Source organism: Oncorhynchus mykiss, chromosome 4, assembly GCF_013265735.2.
Source record: "Oncorhynchus mykiss isolate Arlee chromosome 4, USDA_OmykA_1.1, whole genome shotgun sequence".
Taxonomy (NCBI): Eukaryota; Metazoa; Chordata; class Actinopteri; order Salmoniformes; family Salmonidae; genus Oncorhynchus; species Oncorhynchus mykiss.
In genome coordinates this window covers 13,070,937-13,090,061 of record NC_048568.1, presented here as the reverse complement: position 1 = coordinate 13,090,061, position 19,125 = coordinate 13,070,937, and the positions used below count along the sequence as shown (strand labels likewise).

The 19,125-nt window shown below is 44.8% G+C and overlaps 1 protein-coding gene across 4 annotated transcripts in view; it reads left to right on the top strand.

Moving 5' to 3' along the window:
- The window catches only part of LOC110522120 (transcription regulator protein BACH2), a 98,896-nt gene that overhangs the window by 60,939 nt on the left and 18,832 nt on the right, over positions 1 to 19,125 (top strand). For 3 of the 4 annotated variants that reach the window (XM_021600244.2, XM_021600243.2, XM_036975670.1), the window contains exon 2: positions 11,489 to 11,743. In XM_021600244.2, coding sequence (XP_021455919.1) covers positions 11,501 to 11,743 — 243 coding nt within the window. In that variant the 5' untranslated portion in view covers positions 11,489 to 11,500. Of the gene's footprint in view, positions 1 to 1,017; positions 1,148 to 11,488; positions 11,744 to 19,125 lie in introns of all 4 variants that reach the window. The other variant, XM_036975669.1, reaches the window with a different exon arrangement.

Below are 19,125 nucleotides of genomic sequence, written 5' to 3'. Positions count from 1 at the left end.
TTTGCAATATGCATGTTGAAGAGGGTGTGTCATCTACCATCATTCACTTCACTTGAGTGAACCATCCCACTTCATTTTGTTATAACATCTTTTGTCTGATAGACTTTACGTGACACCCAGAATGCATTGTATCATGTCAACAAACATGGCACCACACATAGCTGGCAAATAGCTTAGCATTAGCTCATCATAATCAGGACAACCTTCATAAAATTATTTTACACACATCATATGTGTCCATTAAAATCTATGCAAGAATTGGTGTCACCAGTACTTGAAAACGTGAATAAGACTGTAAATAGATTATACTCCATACATACATACGGTATGCTCCACTAGAAATGACAACACGATATACAGAAAATAAGGCACTTACTTTGATAGGAACACACACACGTCCAAAGTTATTATTTGTAAGGAAAACAACAATGAAGGCAATTCGAGCACCAGCCAGAAAATGTGCCGGGGGGGAAAGTTTGTGCCGGGGGGGAAAGTTTGTGCAAGACTGCGCAAATGTCTGCATGCTTGATGTGCGGAAACACTGGGGAAGTGCTTGGCCTCTACTCCAAGAGAGAAGTTTGTCCTGCTCAGTAAAGCCTTAAACATAAATTGTCCACAACAGTAAAATGGGCTACTTCTATGTGAATTAATGAGAAGACGGAACACACCTCAATTCAAAATGTTGTTAGAAAATAAAACTTGAAACTAATTTGAAATCGACAAATTTAAGCATAGCCTATAAAGGGCAGCACGTGTTAACTGTTCTGTTGCATAGCAATCACATTTTGGAACCGTGAGTGTATTCTGAAATCACGCGCATAAAAAGAAACTCACACGTGAAAAGGTTCATCTGTGTGCCCGAGAAACCACCCCTTAATGTTATTACTGTGCAAGTCTCCCAGTGCTCCGGCAGGTGTGCAAAATCAGATGTGCTCTCTCCTCTCCTCCCTTCTTCCTTCCCTCTCCTTACTCCTCTCCTCCCTCACTTTTCTCTCCTCCTGCCTTCACAATCACCAGACACAGAGCTGATCCCATTCATCAATGTCAGCAGGCAGGAGCTCCAGGGTTTGGTCTGCAAAACTGCAGAGAATCACCTTAGGGAGTCATAGACCCAGAGGCTCTATTCCAAAAGACTGTCCCGAACCAGGTCTGAGTAACATTGCATACCACACCTGGAATCATATTATCCACTCATTTCAGACTCTAACCATTGTAAAGCAATGTGTCTTACAAAATTCCTTCAATTAATATTTCAAGTCTCTGGCAACCTATGGTCGAAAATGTATGATATGCTGTTTTTAGCTCTGGCTCGGGATCAAAGCGTAGGGAGGCAATATTTATCTCTATCTGGGTGAAAAGGTTCTGGGTCCATTTGTTGATTGAGTCGGGCTTTAATGAACCCCTGGCATAGCCTGACTCGTCTCTGTGTCTTTGGCCCAGCACTTTGCCTTGAACGCTGAGGTCTCTCTTTCCTGCTTATGGTCTGTCTGCCACATCTGTAACCCCTCTCTGTGGCCTGAGCAGACCCATAGTTCAATGCAGATGCACTATCCACTGTGCTCTCATAGCCACGTGTTCATGTAGAGACCTCTATTACTGAACGCGTCATAGATTCAGCATGAACTCGCTTGCGTGAATGGTTCTACATCATTTAATGAGTTAAAAATGAGATCAGAAGTGACAGAAAAGTAACCATGCAGTATGACCAGGCTAAACCAAAATGGTTCCACGTTAAATAGGTTCAACGAGGTCAGTTCAGGGGAGTCACATTGTTTACAGATCAACTGTATTCCTTAGAAGAGCTCAGTCAGCGCCGTCAGCACGTCGAACGTCTGTGTCCTGTATGCATGGTCTCCGGTTCAATACGAGAATCCATTGAACTGATGGAAGCCAGATTGATCCATATCTTGGCCTCTGAGAGTAACAGCTTTTCTCAGCCACTGACGTCACTGTCTTATCTGTCTGTGGTTACACAGTCATCTGGAAACCCCCGCTGAGAAGAGATCCTTTCTTTCACTCTTGTTTCTTACATTTTTCTCCCTCAGGCAAGAGAATCATTCTCTCTCATTGCATGATACATTTCTTTAACATTTTAGTCATTGATTTAAAAGACACTCACATCCAGAGCGACTTACATTAAGTAGCGAGTGCATACATTTTCGTACTTTTTCATACTGGTGATCTGCCGTAGTACTTAAATGTACATTTTGTCATAAGCAAAACATGTTTACGAAAACATATGTTACATTGCCAGCCTCTGTCATTAACCAGTCATTAAAGCCCTGGTTACTCCTTAGCCCAATAAACAGTATCGGTCCTTGAATGGTGCCTTGAGGAACACCAGACACTGATAAAGCCCAGTGGTACATACCAGAGAGACATCTAAGGTCACTTAAAGGCAGCGCTTCTGAGTCCATTCTCATTACAATTATTCATTAGCCCTCTGATAGTGATCTCTGTTTCAATCAATTCCTATTCTCAAACATCCTCACTCTGCATATTCTATAATGAAGCATTAACATGTTTCCATCGCTGTAGTTTGGCTAGGAATGAACTGCCACCTTCGGTGTGATATCACAGATTTTTGCTGAATATCAATGAGACCTATAGCATGTGCTCACTTCAACTTGTCTGTTATTTATATATTTTTGTATGATTTATTTCTATGCAGAATTAGGGAGAAATATCTCCACAAATTCCATCACTACCTTAACAGTGCTCTGCCCAGCCCTCTTAGGTGTCTGACTGTCTGCGCCTCTCAATGATTCGGTTTCACGAATCTACTACAATTAATTTACCTAAAGCCCCAGACCAAATCCCTCTAACAGGTTGAGGAAATAATTACCTTGATGGCAAGGAGAACATGTACTACATGGATTCCTGCATCACTGTTGTAATATCAATACATGATTTCACGATTTAATAGTTGAACAACTACCCATGAGGCCCTCCAGGTGGTTTAATAAGCAGAATTCTGTCATTTCCTGCGGGAGAGAGAGAAATCTAGCTGCATGAAGAGAACCATGCAGGAGCCTGAGAGCATTGAGTTGAGGAAATTGCCACTTAGGTATAATGGAATAGTCATCTGGGTTGACCTTCATGTTGCAGTGAGTGGAGGGATCTGCTCCCTCATTTTAGAGAAATTGCAAAGATGAATGTATGCATTTATAGGAACATACAGCAGGCACTGGGAGGAACACATGTCTGTCTGTCTCTCTCTCTCTCTCTTTCTCTCTCTGTCTGTCTCTCTGTCTCTGTCTGTTAATATTGGAGCACTATTGAAACACATCAACCCCTCACAATAAAGTGACTGCCTTTAAAAACCAACAAATCCCTTTGAAAACTGTCGCATCAATTCGATTCAGAAACCACTATTCCAGTGTCAAAATGTAAATAGGACCATTTGGGTCAGGAAGTCAGTCTCGTCTTAAAACGGAGTTTGGAACATCCGTGCGTCATAGCGGGTAATTGAAGGTTGGTTTTTTGATTTGACGGTGTCCATTTGCCCACTCACATGCATGGGTAACAGCTGTGCTCTCTATCCAACAGCATAGGCATGTCGGTTTACTTATTTGATTATAATTTCTTTAAAGATAAATCACATCCAGTCTGAACTGTGCGATGTAGTAGGGAGTTTTAGTTTGCAACAGGCCAATATTATACATAGTTTAGTGCATAAAATGTGGTAATTAACGACAAGGACCATAATCCATTGCGCATCTACTTGTCCAGTCTGTGTTTATTTTATACCTGCTACAGAAGAGACAAAAGAATGCTTGATTGTGAGGTTATATAGAGAGCAGCTGTTGCTTAGTGAGGGAGCTCTACCTGAAAATACATGATCTAAGTGATTGATAGTCAGTATTCAGCAGTCCTAAAAGTATGCCTTATTTACTTTTAAGAACTACTAATACTGATTTTTGTCAGACAGCACAGGCAGCAGCTCTATAGAGATGAGATGACTTGGAATGAAATAATAAAGTCATCAAATAAAACAAATGTAACATACACAACAAATGAAATATTTTATTAAAGTCAAATAATGTGAATCAATTATGGTTAATAAGTGATCAGCAGTAATGGGCAGTCACTACCATCATGGGACTTTATCATGGGACTTTATTTTATTCTGTGTTACAGCATTCAACCCACATAATGGATAGTTTTTTAAAAATGATTTAAATCGAAAAAAAAAACGTGATTTCATTTTTGTTTTTATAGAACCGACCTAATCGCTCAGCACTTAGAAACAGGAAAACACACGTGCCAATCGACGTGTTCAGTGGCTCTTTAAAGCCATGTTTGACATCCGCTGGGCTATACCTCTACAAGCATATTTGTTATTGCAAGCTACTTCATTTGGATTCTGTCATTAAAGCCATGCTCATCCTCAAGAGTAATTACAGGCATCTGTCCTAATGGTACACAGTAACACAGTGTTCTCTCCTGTTCCTCGTAGCCTTGCTACTATCCTGCTTAGGAGACTTGGGCCTTCGTCCCAAATGGCACCTTATTCCCTAGACCAGAGCCCGATGGGCCTTAGTCATAAGTGGTGCACTATAAAGGGGTGAGGGTGCCATTTGGAACGGCTATTTGTTTGTTTTCCAGGGCAGAAACTTTAGTAAGACGCTGGCCAAGCTGCTCCCATGATGAAGAAACTCATTTAACATTTAATTCTTAACCACAGCAGGTACAGCACATCAACTTGTTTGTTTTATACTGCAAGCACAGGCCTATATGCTTTCAAAGAACAATAAGGTATGCACATATAAGGATTTGTCATTGGGGTGTCGGCACTCAGCACAGTAGTTCTATTGTTTGTTGAAGAAATACTCGTTTCAGTTTTGGAATGGGTAGGGAATAACAAGACAAGTTATTCAGATGAGAGTTGAGACTAGCAAAGAGACCCCAGTTTAAATTCATTCCTAATTGCTCTCTTTCTCCCCTATATCTCTCGCATGTACTGTAAAGGGAGATACCTAGTCAGTGTCTCTGAAGCAGAGAGGTGCAGGGGGCTGCCTTCATCAACATCCTCATCTTCGGCGCCCGAGGAACAGTGGGTTAACTGCCTTGCTCAGGGGGCAGAATGACAGATTTTAACCTCGTCATTTCAGGGATTCAATCCAGCAACCTTTCGGTTACTGGCCCAACGCTCCTACCCGCCAGGCTATCCGCAGTACATACGCACATTGTTATTGTAGACAGGACATGTTAAATGACTCAGGTTTTTAAGAAATGTGCTCATATTACTCACTTACGTCATCTCAATAGCGGCAGCAACAGCATGCTCATTACCTGCATGTTGTGCACAGGGCCTCTGGAGGACAACCCTCTGACATCATGGTCGTCTATGTTTAATTGTAATGAATAACATTATAGCCTTGCCTTGGAAAATATATGAATTCCAGATACATTTCATGTTGAACAGGTCTGTATGGCCTGTACAGTGGCGTCATTGCTTATAGCCTATATAATGCCTCTTGAAGGTGAATTTATACTAGTGGAACAACAGGATTTGTCATTAGAGACCCGTGATTAATGCCAAGTGGATCTTGAACGTAATGAGCCATTGAATCTGATTCTGTGTCAGAGCCAATGAAGGAAATGACTCACTGCACACTAGACTGGCATTTCCTACCAATCAAAGGAGCTCAGTGAGGCCCGTCTTATATAAGACAGCAAGGAGACTTCAAATGATATCTTTCCTAAGCACAGGAGACTGGGTTTTGTTGTTTCCTGAAAATGCAACTGCTTGGTTTTCAACTTGATTCTCCTCTAAAGGGAAGATGGTGTAGTGAAAGATGTCAAAACAGTCTAACCTTGTCCTTTGTGTTGTCTGTTAAGACACCTCACATCCTCCTCCAATCCGTGGAAATGGCTAGAGAGAAATAGAGGCATGTAGGTCTGAAGAGGAGTGCGCTGTAATGGCATCCAGGGTGTATGTGTGGGGGAGGGGGTTTGGTCGCCATAAGAGGGGATGATGCCCTGCTTCTGGTATGAGTCATGTGACCTCTCTCTTGTCATGAGTGTGGCGCTCTCAGCTTTGTTTCGTGCTCAGAGTGAGAGATAGAGAGAGAGAGCGAGCAAGCCCGGGTGCTGTTGGTGTGGAGCCCTCCCCATTTCCCCCTCCTCTCCCTCCTGTCAGTCCCCTCTCTGCATATGGCTCCTCAGAGACACAGAGAGAGAGGAGACATCACAGAGCCCATCATGATGCTGTCATCGCCCCCTCTCCTTCAGAGCCCCCTAATCTGGAACACATCTTACTGCCATGTCGTAGGTGTATGAAACCATCCACTGTTTTGTCATACACAAGAAAAAATGTTTGCTGTAAGTAGCTCCTTTGTGTACTGTACTGTATGCACATGCTGCACTGTAGTAGCACATACTATACTGTAGTAGCACATACTGTACTGTAGTAGCACATGCTGCACTGTAGTAGCACATACTATACTGTAGTAGCACATACTGTACTGTAGTAGCACATACTGTACTGTAGTAGCACATACTATACTGTAGTAGCACATACTGTTCTGTAGCAGCACATACTATACTGTAGTAGCATATACTATACTGTAGTAGCACTTACTGTATTATAGTAGCACATACTATACTGTAGTAGCACATACTGTACTGTAGTAGCACATACTATACTGTAGTAGCATGTACTATACTGTAGTAGCACATACTGTATTGAAGTGACACATACTATACTGTAGTACCACATACTGTATTGTAGTATCACATACTATACTGTAGTAGCACATACTGTATTGTATTAGCACATACTATACTGTAGAGGTACATACTGTATTGTAGTAGCACATACTATACTGTAGTAGCACATACTGTATTGTCGTAGCACATACTGTACACATACCGTAGCACATGCTTCTACACCTGCATTGCTTGCTGTTTGGGGTTTTAGGCTGGGTTTCTGTACAGCACTTTGAGATATCAGCTGATGTACGAAGGGCTATATGAATACATTTGATTTGATTTGATTTAGTAGCACATACTGTATTGTTGTAGCACATACTGTACTGTAGTAGCACATACTATACTGTAGTAGCACATACTATACTGTAGTAGCACATACTATACTGTAGTAGTACATACTGTACTGTAGTAGCACATACTATACTGTAGTAGCACATACTGTATTGTCGTAGCACATATTGTATTGTAGTATCACATACTATACTGTAGTAGCACATACTGTATTGTATTAGAACATACTGTATTGTATTAGAACATACTATACTGTAGTAGCACATACTATACTGTAGTAGTACATACTGTATTGTATTAGAACATACTATACTGTAGTAGTACATACTGTATTGTAGTATCACATACTATACTGTAGTAGTACATACTGTATTGTATTAGAACATACTATACTGTAGTAGCACATACTATACTGTAGTAGTACATACTGTATTGTATTAGAACATACTGTACTGTAGTAGCACATACTGTACTGTTGTAGCACATACTATGCTGTAGTAACACATATTGTACTGTAGTAACATATATTGTATTGTAGTAATATATACTGTACTGTAGTAATACATACTGTTCTGTAGTAGTACATTGCATTGAATTCAAATTGGCTGTGTGCAGGTGTGTGTGCGTGCTTGTGTACATACATTTATTTTTTATTTTTTATTTTTTTATTTCACCTTTATTTAACCAGGTAGGCTAGTTGAGAACAAGTTCTCATTTGCAACTGCGACCTGGCCAAGATAAAGCATAGCAGTGTGAACAGACAACACAGAGTTACACATGGAGTAAACAATTAACAAGTCAATGATACAGTAGAAAAAATGAGAGTCTATATATACATTGTGTGCAAAAGGCATGAGGAGGTAGGCGAATAATTACAATTTTGCAGATTAACACTGGAGTGATAAATGATCAGATGGTCATGTACAGGTAGAGATATTGGTGTGCAAAAGAGCATAAAATAAAATAAATAAAAACAGTATGGGGATGAGGTAGGTGAAAATGGGTGGGCTATTTACCGATAGACTATGTACAGCTGCAGCGATCGGTTAGCTGCTCAGATAGCAGATGTTTGAAGTTGGTGAGGGAGATAAAAGTCTCCAACTTCAGCGATTTTTGCAATTCGTTCCAGTCACAGGCATCAGAGAACTACACATGCGTGCGTACGTACATTGTGTATGTGTATGTGTGTATGTGCATGCGTGTATATACATTGTAGTTAAAAATGATTGACACCCTTGTTAAAGACTAGCAATAATAACTCTATAAAATACATAATTCAAATACGGAGCTTTATTGTATGCAAAAAAATGGACTATTATTTTATACAAGTACAATTGCTCAGAGAAAGAGGTTATTTTTTACATGTTTTTTTTTCTCATAAAGGTTAAAAGTATTAACACATTCATATAAATAAACTAGTCAACATTTTAGTATTTGGTCCCATATTCCTAGCACGCAATGACTACATCAAGGTTGTGACTTGTTGGATGCATTTGTAGTTTGTTTTGGCGGTGTTTCGGATTATGTTTTGCCCAATAGGAACTGAAGACTAAATGATGTATTGTGTCGCTTTGGAGTTATTGTAAATCAGAAAAGAAGATGTTTCTGAACACTTACATACACTTACATATAATGTGGATGGCAATCATGAATTAATCGGGGTCAAAGATCATTCCCCCAAGACGTGCCAACCTCTCACCATTACCAATAACAGGGGAGGTTAGAATGTCTTGGAGGTATGATCTTTGACCCTCTGTAACTTTCTCACTCAGAATTATTATATTATTGCTCGTCTTTATCAAGGATGTCAATCATTCCAGACCCCACTGCATGTACAGAATATGTAACGTTTCAACCGTGATGTGTGAAGTGTAGAGCCGAGAACTGACTCCTCTCCAGCCTCATTAGTGTTAATCAGTGCCACTCAGATCTGTGTTAGTGCTTCGGGAGAATGAGTTGTGGTAAAGCCCCTGGAGTCAGCTCTGTTGACGGGTGTCGGGAAACTCACCTCACTCGCTTTTTGATCTGTGCAGGAGTGTTAGTTACAAAGCCGGTTAGCTGCGTCGGTTAGCTGCGTCGGTTAGCGAAAAGAGCTATGGTTGAAAAAAACGAACCTTGAAAAAAGAAAAAGAGCTTTTGCATCCCTCAGCAATTCGAATCAGAACGCGACCATAGCCAGCTATTTTGTGGTGCGTGCGTGAGTGTGTGTGTGTATATATCCCTTGTATTTTCCTTTCCCCACTGCGAAACAGACAGTCTGAAATGGAAGCAAGGCGAATGCCCATTCCAGGGTTAGAAATAGCATGTTTGAATTGTTATGAACCTTGCAACCACATCTGGAGACATTATTCTTGGAAGACAGGTCATCATCCTGCCAAGCCAACTGAGAAATGTTTGGTGGAAAAAAAGAAACAATAATTAGGGCTGGCCACTCAGACAACCACTGTAAATGTCTGGACAGGGGATCCCCGCATGGAAAACATATGATATCCTAGCCTGGAATGATGTCTGGTGTAGTAACATTTGTTTTTTATACCTGGAGAGGTAACAGCCAGTACTCTATCCCTCAGGTAGTTGATGACTACATGGTGTGGACTGTAGAAGAACCTGGACATGCGTGGCATTTCACTACCCTTGCGGTACAGCAGAGTAGCTTTTTCCTCCGTCTGAGATCCAGAGTGTCCACAGCACACCCGGGTCCACGTCCATTTGCGAGACAGGATTCCCATTTTCAACAGAGACATTTCCATTTGCCAGGGGAGAAGTCTCCATTCTCACCAGTAATGTTGCCCCCCCCCCCCCCCCCCCCCCTCCCCCCCCTCCCCCTCCCCCCCCCTCCCCCCTATGGCGAGGCGGTGTGTTGGAGTCGTGTTACCGATATTATATTTGCCTGTCTGAGTGAGAGCCAAGACTCTTTCAAATGCGGCAAGGTGTCAGAAGGTTAAGGAATGCACGGTCTGGCTGGTCACAAGGGACTCAATTTAATGTGACTGATCGCTACATGTACACAAAGTGGTCTGTCTTCCACGTGAACAACCAGGAATGAAGTAGGGGTTGTCGGGTAAGCAAACTCAGGGGTTGAAAGAGTGATATGACTTCTCTGCGGAAAGATAGTTTCATGCCTATCAATCACCAGGGGGTGAGCAGAGAGGAAAGTCGGGCTGGCACTGACTTCATGCAAATGCGCAGCCGGTTCCCAGTGCAGGACTTCTTAGGATGATGATGTGTTTCGAAAGAACTATATAGTCACGCAGTAATTCTGATTTAGTCATGTTTTAGCTTTACGTTAGTGGCCAGCGCTGCGGAAGTGAAGAGTCATTATGTGATGGAAAACAGCCTGGCAGGCACTATCTGTGTTCATCGCTTGGTTTCTATAGTGATTGAAAATGGTTTCAGTTGATCATTTACATTGTTCTTCGTTCATTTCCTATTTCATAGTCACTCGAGACGGAACGTTCGTCCAAACGTGCCGTTGTTTGAGTGCAAAAAAAGATCCCCTTTTGCAGATTCTCACCGCACTGTGTATGTGGACAACTGATAACATTGAAACGCATTTGAATAGCTTGACCGTATGCATTTCTTCCCTGCCAAATCTCAGCCTTCTGATGGCTTAAAGCAACAGGAACAACTGCATTCCCTCACACAGTTTACACAGTGGTGGTGAGGAGGCTGGAGTTGTGTTTGTGTAGCGGGTGTTCGCTCCTCTCCCTGTCGAGACTCGTGTTACTCTGTGCCGAGTGTGCTCTAGTGCCACTCATCGTCGCGATCCCTCCCAACCTGGATAGATTACCAGCTTGTGGCCTTTTCTTCTTGCTGCCTGTGTGAAAGGACGACACCCTTGAGACTAAGCCTTCTGTTGTGCTATGTCAGTGTCTGTGTGCAGTGAGGTATGCAAGCCATTTTTCTGTTTGCACTGTGGCGTGCGTGCGTGCGTGTGTTTGCTTGGGAGTATGAGGAGGTCAGGATTGGGTTGTGTGTGGGGTTGTCTACAGGAGTCTACGTGGAGGTGTGTGTGTGTGTGGACGGGGGAGGATTGTATTATTGCTTGTGTGTTTGCATGCACGGGTGTATATGAGAGGGAATGTGTTAAGTGCCTGTGACTCAAGTGTGTGTGTGTGTGTGTGTGTGTGTGTGTGTGTGTGTGTGTGTGTGTGTGTGTGTGTGTGTGTGTGTGTGTGTGTGTGTGTGTGTGTGCATGTGTGCATGCGTGTGTGTGTGTGTGTGTGTGTTGATGCTAGACCAGGGAAGGGGGAAGTGAGAGGGTAGAGCTGAATGCTGAGCTAAGCGGAGACGGTTTAATCTCGTCGTGGTGCAAGTGTTGAATCATGGGGTTGACTGTGTTTGGGGCTGGTGGGGTGGGATGAGGCTGTGCAAGGAGAGGGCCACTGATGTCAGCCCTGCAGTATGCGCAAGCTCACCGACAGGGCCCGCCGCATTATGCTGAAAGCTGACCCCCCCCCTGTTGTGCTTCTATTTCCAGGGCGTGAGCGGAATGTCCGTGGATGAGAAGCCTGAAGCCCCCATGTACGTGTATGAGTCGACGGTTCATTGTACCAATATCCTCCTGTGCCTGAACGACCAGCGGAAGCAGGATATCCTGTGCGATGTGACTGTCCTGGTGGAGGGCAAGGAGTTCCGCGGCCACAGGGCCGTGCTGGCCGCCTGCTCAGAGTACTTCTCGCAGGCTCTGGTTCGACAGGCCGAGAATGGCTTGTTCCTCAGCCTACCTGGAGAGGTACGTATCTACTGTATAAAAACCCTGTGCGTTCAGAAGAACCTCTTCGTTTCCACACCTGGTCAAACACACAGTTAGATATTCCCTCCAATCAGGTTCTTTTATCGTCTGCCCATTTTTATCACTAGTCACTTGATAACTTCTCATTCCAATACTGAAACTCACTTTGCCGTGAACGGTGTCAAGGGGAATGGTATCGAGATGAATGGTGTCAGCCAGGCAGGAAACAAGTTAACATACGTGGTTTAATTGAATCTGTGAGGTCTAGTAGCTGAAGGCGAGAGAGTGAGATAGGGAGGTGTGCTAGCGACGGTGCTAGTAGATAATGTAGAGACATGATTAGCAATTATCACCTTTCCCTCAGCTCACTGCTCTCTTCAGCTCCTCAGCTCTCTGTCGCAGGTAGAGTCCTCTCCCTCACACAGCCAACACTCGGCTTCCTCTTCCCAGCGCCCCTGTCATTCCAGCCTCCAGTCATTCACTCATAGATGTGTCATGGAGTGATTCAAGTTCTCCACAGATGTATTTATTTAACACACTTACACGTCACATGCCGTACAAACATGTGGTGCGCGGAACAGGGGCACACACCACAGGTTTATAACATGAACGCCTGTCAAATGGCTTCCGCTGCGGAGATCTCTCCTGAAAGATCAATCCGTTCCTGCCTCACGTACAATGAGCATCAGGTGTTGAGTGAGTTACTATCAGTTACTCCTGCGAATGCCCCCCCCCCGACACACGCCGAAGCAGAATCCCTTTCATTCACACTTTCTGCGTTATGCATAATGCATGAGCAGCTGTGTATTTCAGGTGTGAGCGTGTGTGGAAAGTGACATGTTTCTGAAAGAGCCTGGTTGAAAGTAGTGCACTATATAGGGAATAGGGTGCCATTTGGGGCTCATCCAATATTTCTCTCACACCGCCACTGTCCCAACATGTAGGGAAGGTCATTTCATTGATGTCACCAATCAAGTTTTAAGGTCCTCTGTCACCCGCGTCTTTATGGTCCGTGACTCACAGGCGCTGACACATTTGCCTTATGGCCACTCTCGCCCCACCGATTTGTGTCGGCAACAATGCAGCACCGACCAACCTTTAGCTCACTAGGCCTCCTTGATACTGGTGGGTCTGGCTCCAGTCAGAGAGATCGAGAGGGGCTGTGTTCCCCAGCACTACCGAAGGCTGCCACCTATGTGCAACAAAGGGCAACTAACCGAGGAGGCCTTGATGATCACCGCAGGCAGGCAGGCAGGCAGGCACAGAGAGAGAGAGAGAGAGAGAGAGAGAGAGAGAGAGAGAGAGAGAGAGAGAGAGAGAGAGAGAGAGAGAGAGAGAGAGAGAGAGAGAGAGAGAGAGAGAGAGAGAGAGAGAGAGAGAGAGAGAGAGAGAGAGAGAGAGAGAGAGAGAGAGAGAGAGAGAGAGAGAGAGAGAGAGAGAGAGAGAGAGAGAGAGAGAGAGAGAGAGAGAGAGAGAGAGAGAGAGAGAGAGAGAGAGAGAGAGAGAGAGAGAGAGAGAGAGAGAGAGAGAGAGAGAGAGAGAGAGAGAGAGAGAGAGAGAGAGAGAGAGAGAGAGAGAGAGAGAGAGAAACACACACTGCAGATGAAATGTGAAACAAAGACCATTGCGGGGGCTATGACGCTATCCTCTCCTCCCCCGAACTGTATCACTCCTCGCTCCTCCCAGATGACCTTGTCAGTCCGAAGTCGCCGGTGCTGCAACCGGTTAGTGACCTCATCATCCATTTAATGTCATAGCCGTTTCAGAGAGCGAGAGAGAGAGACGGGGCCCGTTCGTCAAGGTCTTTGTTCGTGATCAGATCACGAAAGTAGAACAATCAAGTCTTGTCTCCTTTAAGTCCTTAGCCAAGCAAGAGCAAACAAACAGAGGACACTTGGTTTGCATTGGATGATAGAAGGCTACACTCACAGGGTCACATTAGAGCATTCCTCCACATCACAGAACAGGGCCAGAACAAAGGGCTATTCATAGACGGACCAGTATGATGTAATATGAGATCGAATGAAGGAGAGGCGTTTCAGAGAGTCGTCCGTCCGTCATCGTCATCCCCCCCAGCTGGAGAAGAGTGGTCATCATGCCACCGCGGGCAGCAGTGCGGCTACGGAGCGAGTCCGCGTTGATCAGTTCAGAGCTGCTCTCCTACATGATGAAACTGGGCATAAGTGTAATGTCTGACTGGATCCCCGGCTCGCACCACCTCACTGGAGCCCGGCTGGGAGGGTGTCAGTTTGACCTACTTGTCAGCACGTCCCCTTGGTTTCCTTATCGAAAATATATCCTCATAGTAAATATACAGCGACCGATGAAATATATTTGTGAGCAATACCGCTGTAGGGGTGATTTGATTATTATTAGTGAATTTGCATTAGGATTCTAATGCAGCGAATAATTGCACGGGATGCGGCGCAGGATTTGATAATGAAATCAATTCAATTCAAATATTCATTCATACACAGGCAAGCCGACTGACTTGCGCCATGCGTCCTTTGTACATTCCCATTTCACCACAGTATGGGAAAGCAGCTCTGACCAGGGTGAATAGACGGGAGAAGATTGATTGCAGATCCAGACTGATGGAGGAGGAAAGGGGGGAGGAGGGAGGAGGGCGGCCCCTTGCTGGACCGGTAGCCGTCTCTGGCCTCTGGTTTACTCAGCATGCATCGGGAGGGGTACCTTATACTGTATATAGTCCACTGCTTTTCACCAGGGCCAATAGGGGTCTGGTTCAAAGAGCAGTGGACTATGTAGGGCATAGTGTGACATTAAGGACGTACAGTACCTTCCCTTGTGATTCAGCAGAGGGGCAGTTGGTTGAAACCTCCAACCGCCTCCTGTTTGTCAGTTCCCTCAGTCATGACTCAGGCCCATTGGTGCGTATTTTTTAACTCCCTCTTCAGCAAAACAAAAAAATACAACCCCAGCCACACTGCTTCGATTGCAGTGATTTGGCAGTCTGTACTAAGTATCATTTTGAGCCCTGGTGAAGTGGGTTGGGAGGGAATGGCGGATGAGTGGCTGATGAGACAGGGAAATGTAATGTGCCTTGAGAGGTTTAGGGTTGGTGAGTGACATCCCCCCCTCCACAGACACTTGATTGGGTCGGCACCTGCAGAAGCCCGGCTAACTAATCTGAGGGACTCAGAGTGAGGTGGAAGCAGAGCAGCAACAGCATGGCTTTGCACAAACAGGGAGCCTAAGCAGGAGACTATCACACATTTACAGCTTATTAGACAGATGGCGGGAGCCGGGCTGTATCTCCAACTCAGTCTTCCCCATACTGACAGTGGGGGAGGAGTGGAAGAAGGGAGGAGGAGAGGGGAGTGAGAAAAGGAAGAGAGAGGAACAAGTACGCTAGCGATACCCCCTGGTGTAACTGCTGGCGCTAATGCCAAGCCCCCCTGGTCGTGGCAGGGGGTCTCCTCTCCGCCAGCACAAGGGCTCAGCGCTCAGCTGACAGTAAGTATATAGGCTCTTTGTCTGCCGTTTGAGCAGGCTGCTCTGAGAAGCACCTTGAGCAGCTTATGTTTCCCTCCCAGCCTACTAGCCAGCCAGTCAGTCAGTCAACCAGCCAGCCAGTCAGTCCGGGACACCCGGTGAGAGCCTGCAGAGTGATCCCTGTGTGTTTTATAATGGCTGGATTTAACCCACGAGATCCCAGACAATTAACCACGGGCTGCGCTGTGTTTTCAATGTCTCATCTCAGACGCAGGGTGTCTCAAACGGGGGACGGCAGTAATGTTCTGCAGTTAGCCCGTTTGTATAGAAACAAAGCAGGATAGAGTGCAGCATCCTGAAGAGTAAAGACAGGGACAGTGTGTAAAGTCAGAGCTGAGCGTACTCCTAGCAAAGCTGCAGGGTCATGTCCTCCCCAGTGTCTCACCATGGACAGTAAACTACAAGAGGATTAAGCAGTGCAGTGTTTGATTTAATCCACACTGTCAAGGGAGGTTTACTGGGGCGGCAGGTAGCCTAGTGGTTAGAGCGTTGGACTAGTAAGGTTGCTAGATTGAATCCCCCGAGCTGACAAGGTAAACATCTGCCGTTCGGCCCCTGAACAAGGCAGTTAACCCAGTGTTCCTAGGCCGTCGTTGTAAATAAGAATTTGCTCTTAACTGACTCGCCAAGTTAAATAAAGGTCAAATAAAACTCTACGGTTACGGCTAAGCTGTGGCTAGACGTCGCGGTGTGTCCCAGTGTGGGAAAACAGATGAGACACTATGCATTCATTCACATTAGCCGTCAAATGGACTTTTTATGACTTTTGTATTTCCCTCCTGTTATTGGCATAGTAGCCTAAATGGATTCCCGAACAGACTGACCAATGGGCTTGGCTCTACTGCAGCAGTTCATTATCCCTGTGCTCCCTCCTCCACTCTCTCCCATCCCCATCCTACGACGACGGTAAATCGCATTGGCAGCCAACCCTCCATGCAGTATCTCCCTCCATTAGCGCTGTGCTGTGACTCATCGTCGTCGAGGTTACTCGGCAGAGCTGATATTAAAGCATCTAGCGGGTAGACTCTCCAGTGGAGATGGGAGTATTTATCTTCGGGCTCGGCGGCGGGCGGCCCGGGGAAGTACTCCATTGTCATGCCATGCAATGTCCTCATTAGGATGCATGACATGCAGGAATTCACTGGAGTGCATTTGCATAAATTAACCATCTCAACTTCAGAGAGGGGTGAAAGGCTGATGTAAGAACAGGGAGAGAGATAGACTGGAGGAAGAGGGCGTGTGAGAGCGAGAAAGAAAGACAAAGAAAGAAAAAGAGAGAGGGGCAGGATCGTATTCCACACTGCCTGTCTATGAAAGGATATTTGAAAAGGACTTCCCAAAAATGGCATGGGAATTGTCAGGGTTCTGTGATGCACTCTTGCTATAACTTCCTACTCTGTAATGGTATCGCCCCCCCCGGTCCCCAGACACAGAGTAGGGCCAGATCCACCCAGTCCACAAGCCCACATTAGCATAATGGCCCAGATCTGTCACCTTGATTAATTTGTCCCTTTGTCTTAACTCATGCAATAAGTGCTGCTAACGGCCTGAAACGCTTCATATGTCAAAGTCGATCCACTAATGACCAGGAAATGCTCTTTATATCCTATATCCTTTGCTTTTTGTTCGTCCTTTAATTTATTCTAGTGTGGCTTTCCCTCTCTCCCTCTCTCTTTCTTTCTTTCTTTCTATCCCTCTCTTCTTTTTCTCTCTTTCTCCCCCTCCGGATCCCTCACGCTTGCCTTCGTTGGGCTACTGTGCTGGTTTCATCACTGGAGTAATCACGTATGGTGCAGGGCACACATAAAGAGGTGCTCCCGCAGGCAGCAGCTGCTGATACAAGCTGAAAATAGATCCCGGCGACGCTCAGCACTCCCCCCCCCCAGCCCAGCAGCAGCTCCGTGTCTGTTTGTCAGCAGCCCTGATGCGGCGGGCCGGCCAAGTCCAGCCGACCAGCCTCATTTAAGCCCAAACCACTTTCACGTTTAAAGACGGCTGGTTGGATCTGCCCTATTTGTGGGTGTGTCAAAGGAAGGGAGGGGTGGACAGTGCGTGGCGAGGAGGCGCTCTCTCTCTCTCTCTCTCTCTTTCCATCTGTCTGCAGGGAGGTGTCTGTGTTCCTGTGTTGTGTGCACGCGTGTTTGCGCACACTGATGTGGCCGAGTGGTACCGCAGTGGTATAGTAGAGGTGCTGTGCTCATCAGTAGTGGCGAGTCCAGTCAAAGCCTCTTTCCTCCCACTGTGCACCGTACACAGGCACGCACGTATATCCTATAGTAAACATCTGCTTAGTGGAGGTGCTGTGCTCATCAGTAGTGGCGAGTCCAGTCAAACCTCTTTCCTCCCACTGTGCACCGTACACAGGCACGCACGTATATCCTATAGTAAACATCTGCTTAGTGGAGGTGCTGTGCTCATCAGTAGTGGCGAGTCCAGTCAAACCTCTTTCCTCCCACTGTGCACCGTACACAGGCATGCACTTATATCCTATAGTAAACATCTGCTTAGTGGAGGTATTTTATAAGATCCTTAGTATACATAAGAAATGTTGAACAAATGTTGAATTATACTGTATAACGATGCCACATAGTGTTTTGGGCAGGTTGTCCGTAGTTCAAATGAGGATATACATTGAGTTGTTGTGTGGCATAACTGAAAGCATCCACTGTAAGTTGTGTATTCACAGAATAGTGTGTAACATCAGGATACTCTCCCCCTACCTGTTTATTTGGACTGTAAAGCTAAAAGATTTCATTTGGCTCTCTACATTTTGGATTTGAGATTAAATATTTTATATGAGGTGACAGTACAGAATGTCACCTTATATTTGAGGGTATTTTCCATACATGTCTGTTTTACCGTTGAGAAATCAATGCACTTTAGGTATCTAGTCCCCCCATTTGAAGGTGTATTTGGACAAATCCCAGTCAAACGTTTTGTATTTGGTCCCATATTCCCAGCATGCAACATCAACATCATGCAACAACTACATCAAGGTTGTGACTGCAAACTTGTTGGATGCATTTGCAGTTTGTTTTGGATGTGTTTCCGATTATTTTGTGCCCAATAGAGAGGAATGATAAGTAATGTATTGTATCATTTTTGGAGTCACTTTTATTGTAAATAGGAATAGAATATGTTTTCTGAACACTTCTACATCAACGTGGACGCTACCATGATTAAGTGATAATGGCCGACAAGCCGGTGTTTGGGGGATATATTGTCACGGGTGTTGTTAGGTCCAAGACAAAGTCGACGGCAGTCAAACCGTGCCAATATATCCTCCAAACACCGGCTTCGACGGCATTATCACACAACGGGTTACCAATTTATTCTAATTATGATTTACATATATTCAAAACTGTATTTTTATGTATTTATTCATAAGATTTCGTCCTTCCACAAGAAATAGTCCTGACACAAATCTAGGGTTGCTACCCAAGCTGGCTGGTTGTTCGTTCTATCGGTCCGTTTGGCAGAGACACGACCCAGTCGTTCAGTCTTTTTGTTCTGTATCTTTGGACACAACCCAGTCGTTCGTTCTAAATGTTCCATTACTGTCTGGCAATGTTCTTATCCCTTGCTTGCTAGCTAGCCAACTATGGCTAATTTATACTCACATCAAACAGTGCATCCAGAATAACAACAGTAGCATTTGCATTTGTTTAAGCTGTTTTCTAGTGACATTTATTTGGATACATCCATAACAATGAGCTAATGAGGCGCGATTTCATCTGGCATAGAAAATGTGCTCTCTCGTCAGGACACTGTTGTTCAGAGGAGCTAGCCAACAACACAGCTAACACAATCACTTCCAGCACTGAAGCTGTAAAGACTGCAAACTATTTGCACTTCGTTTAGTTTTA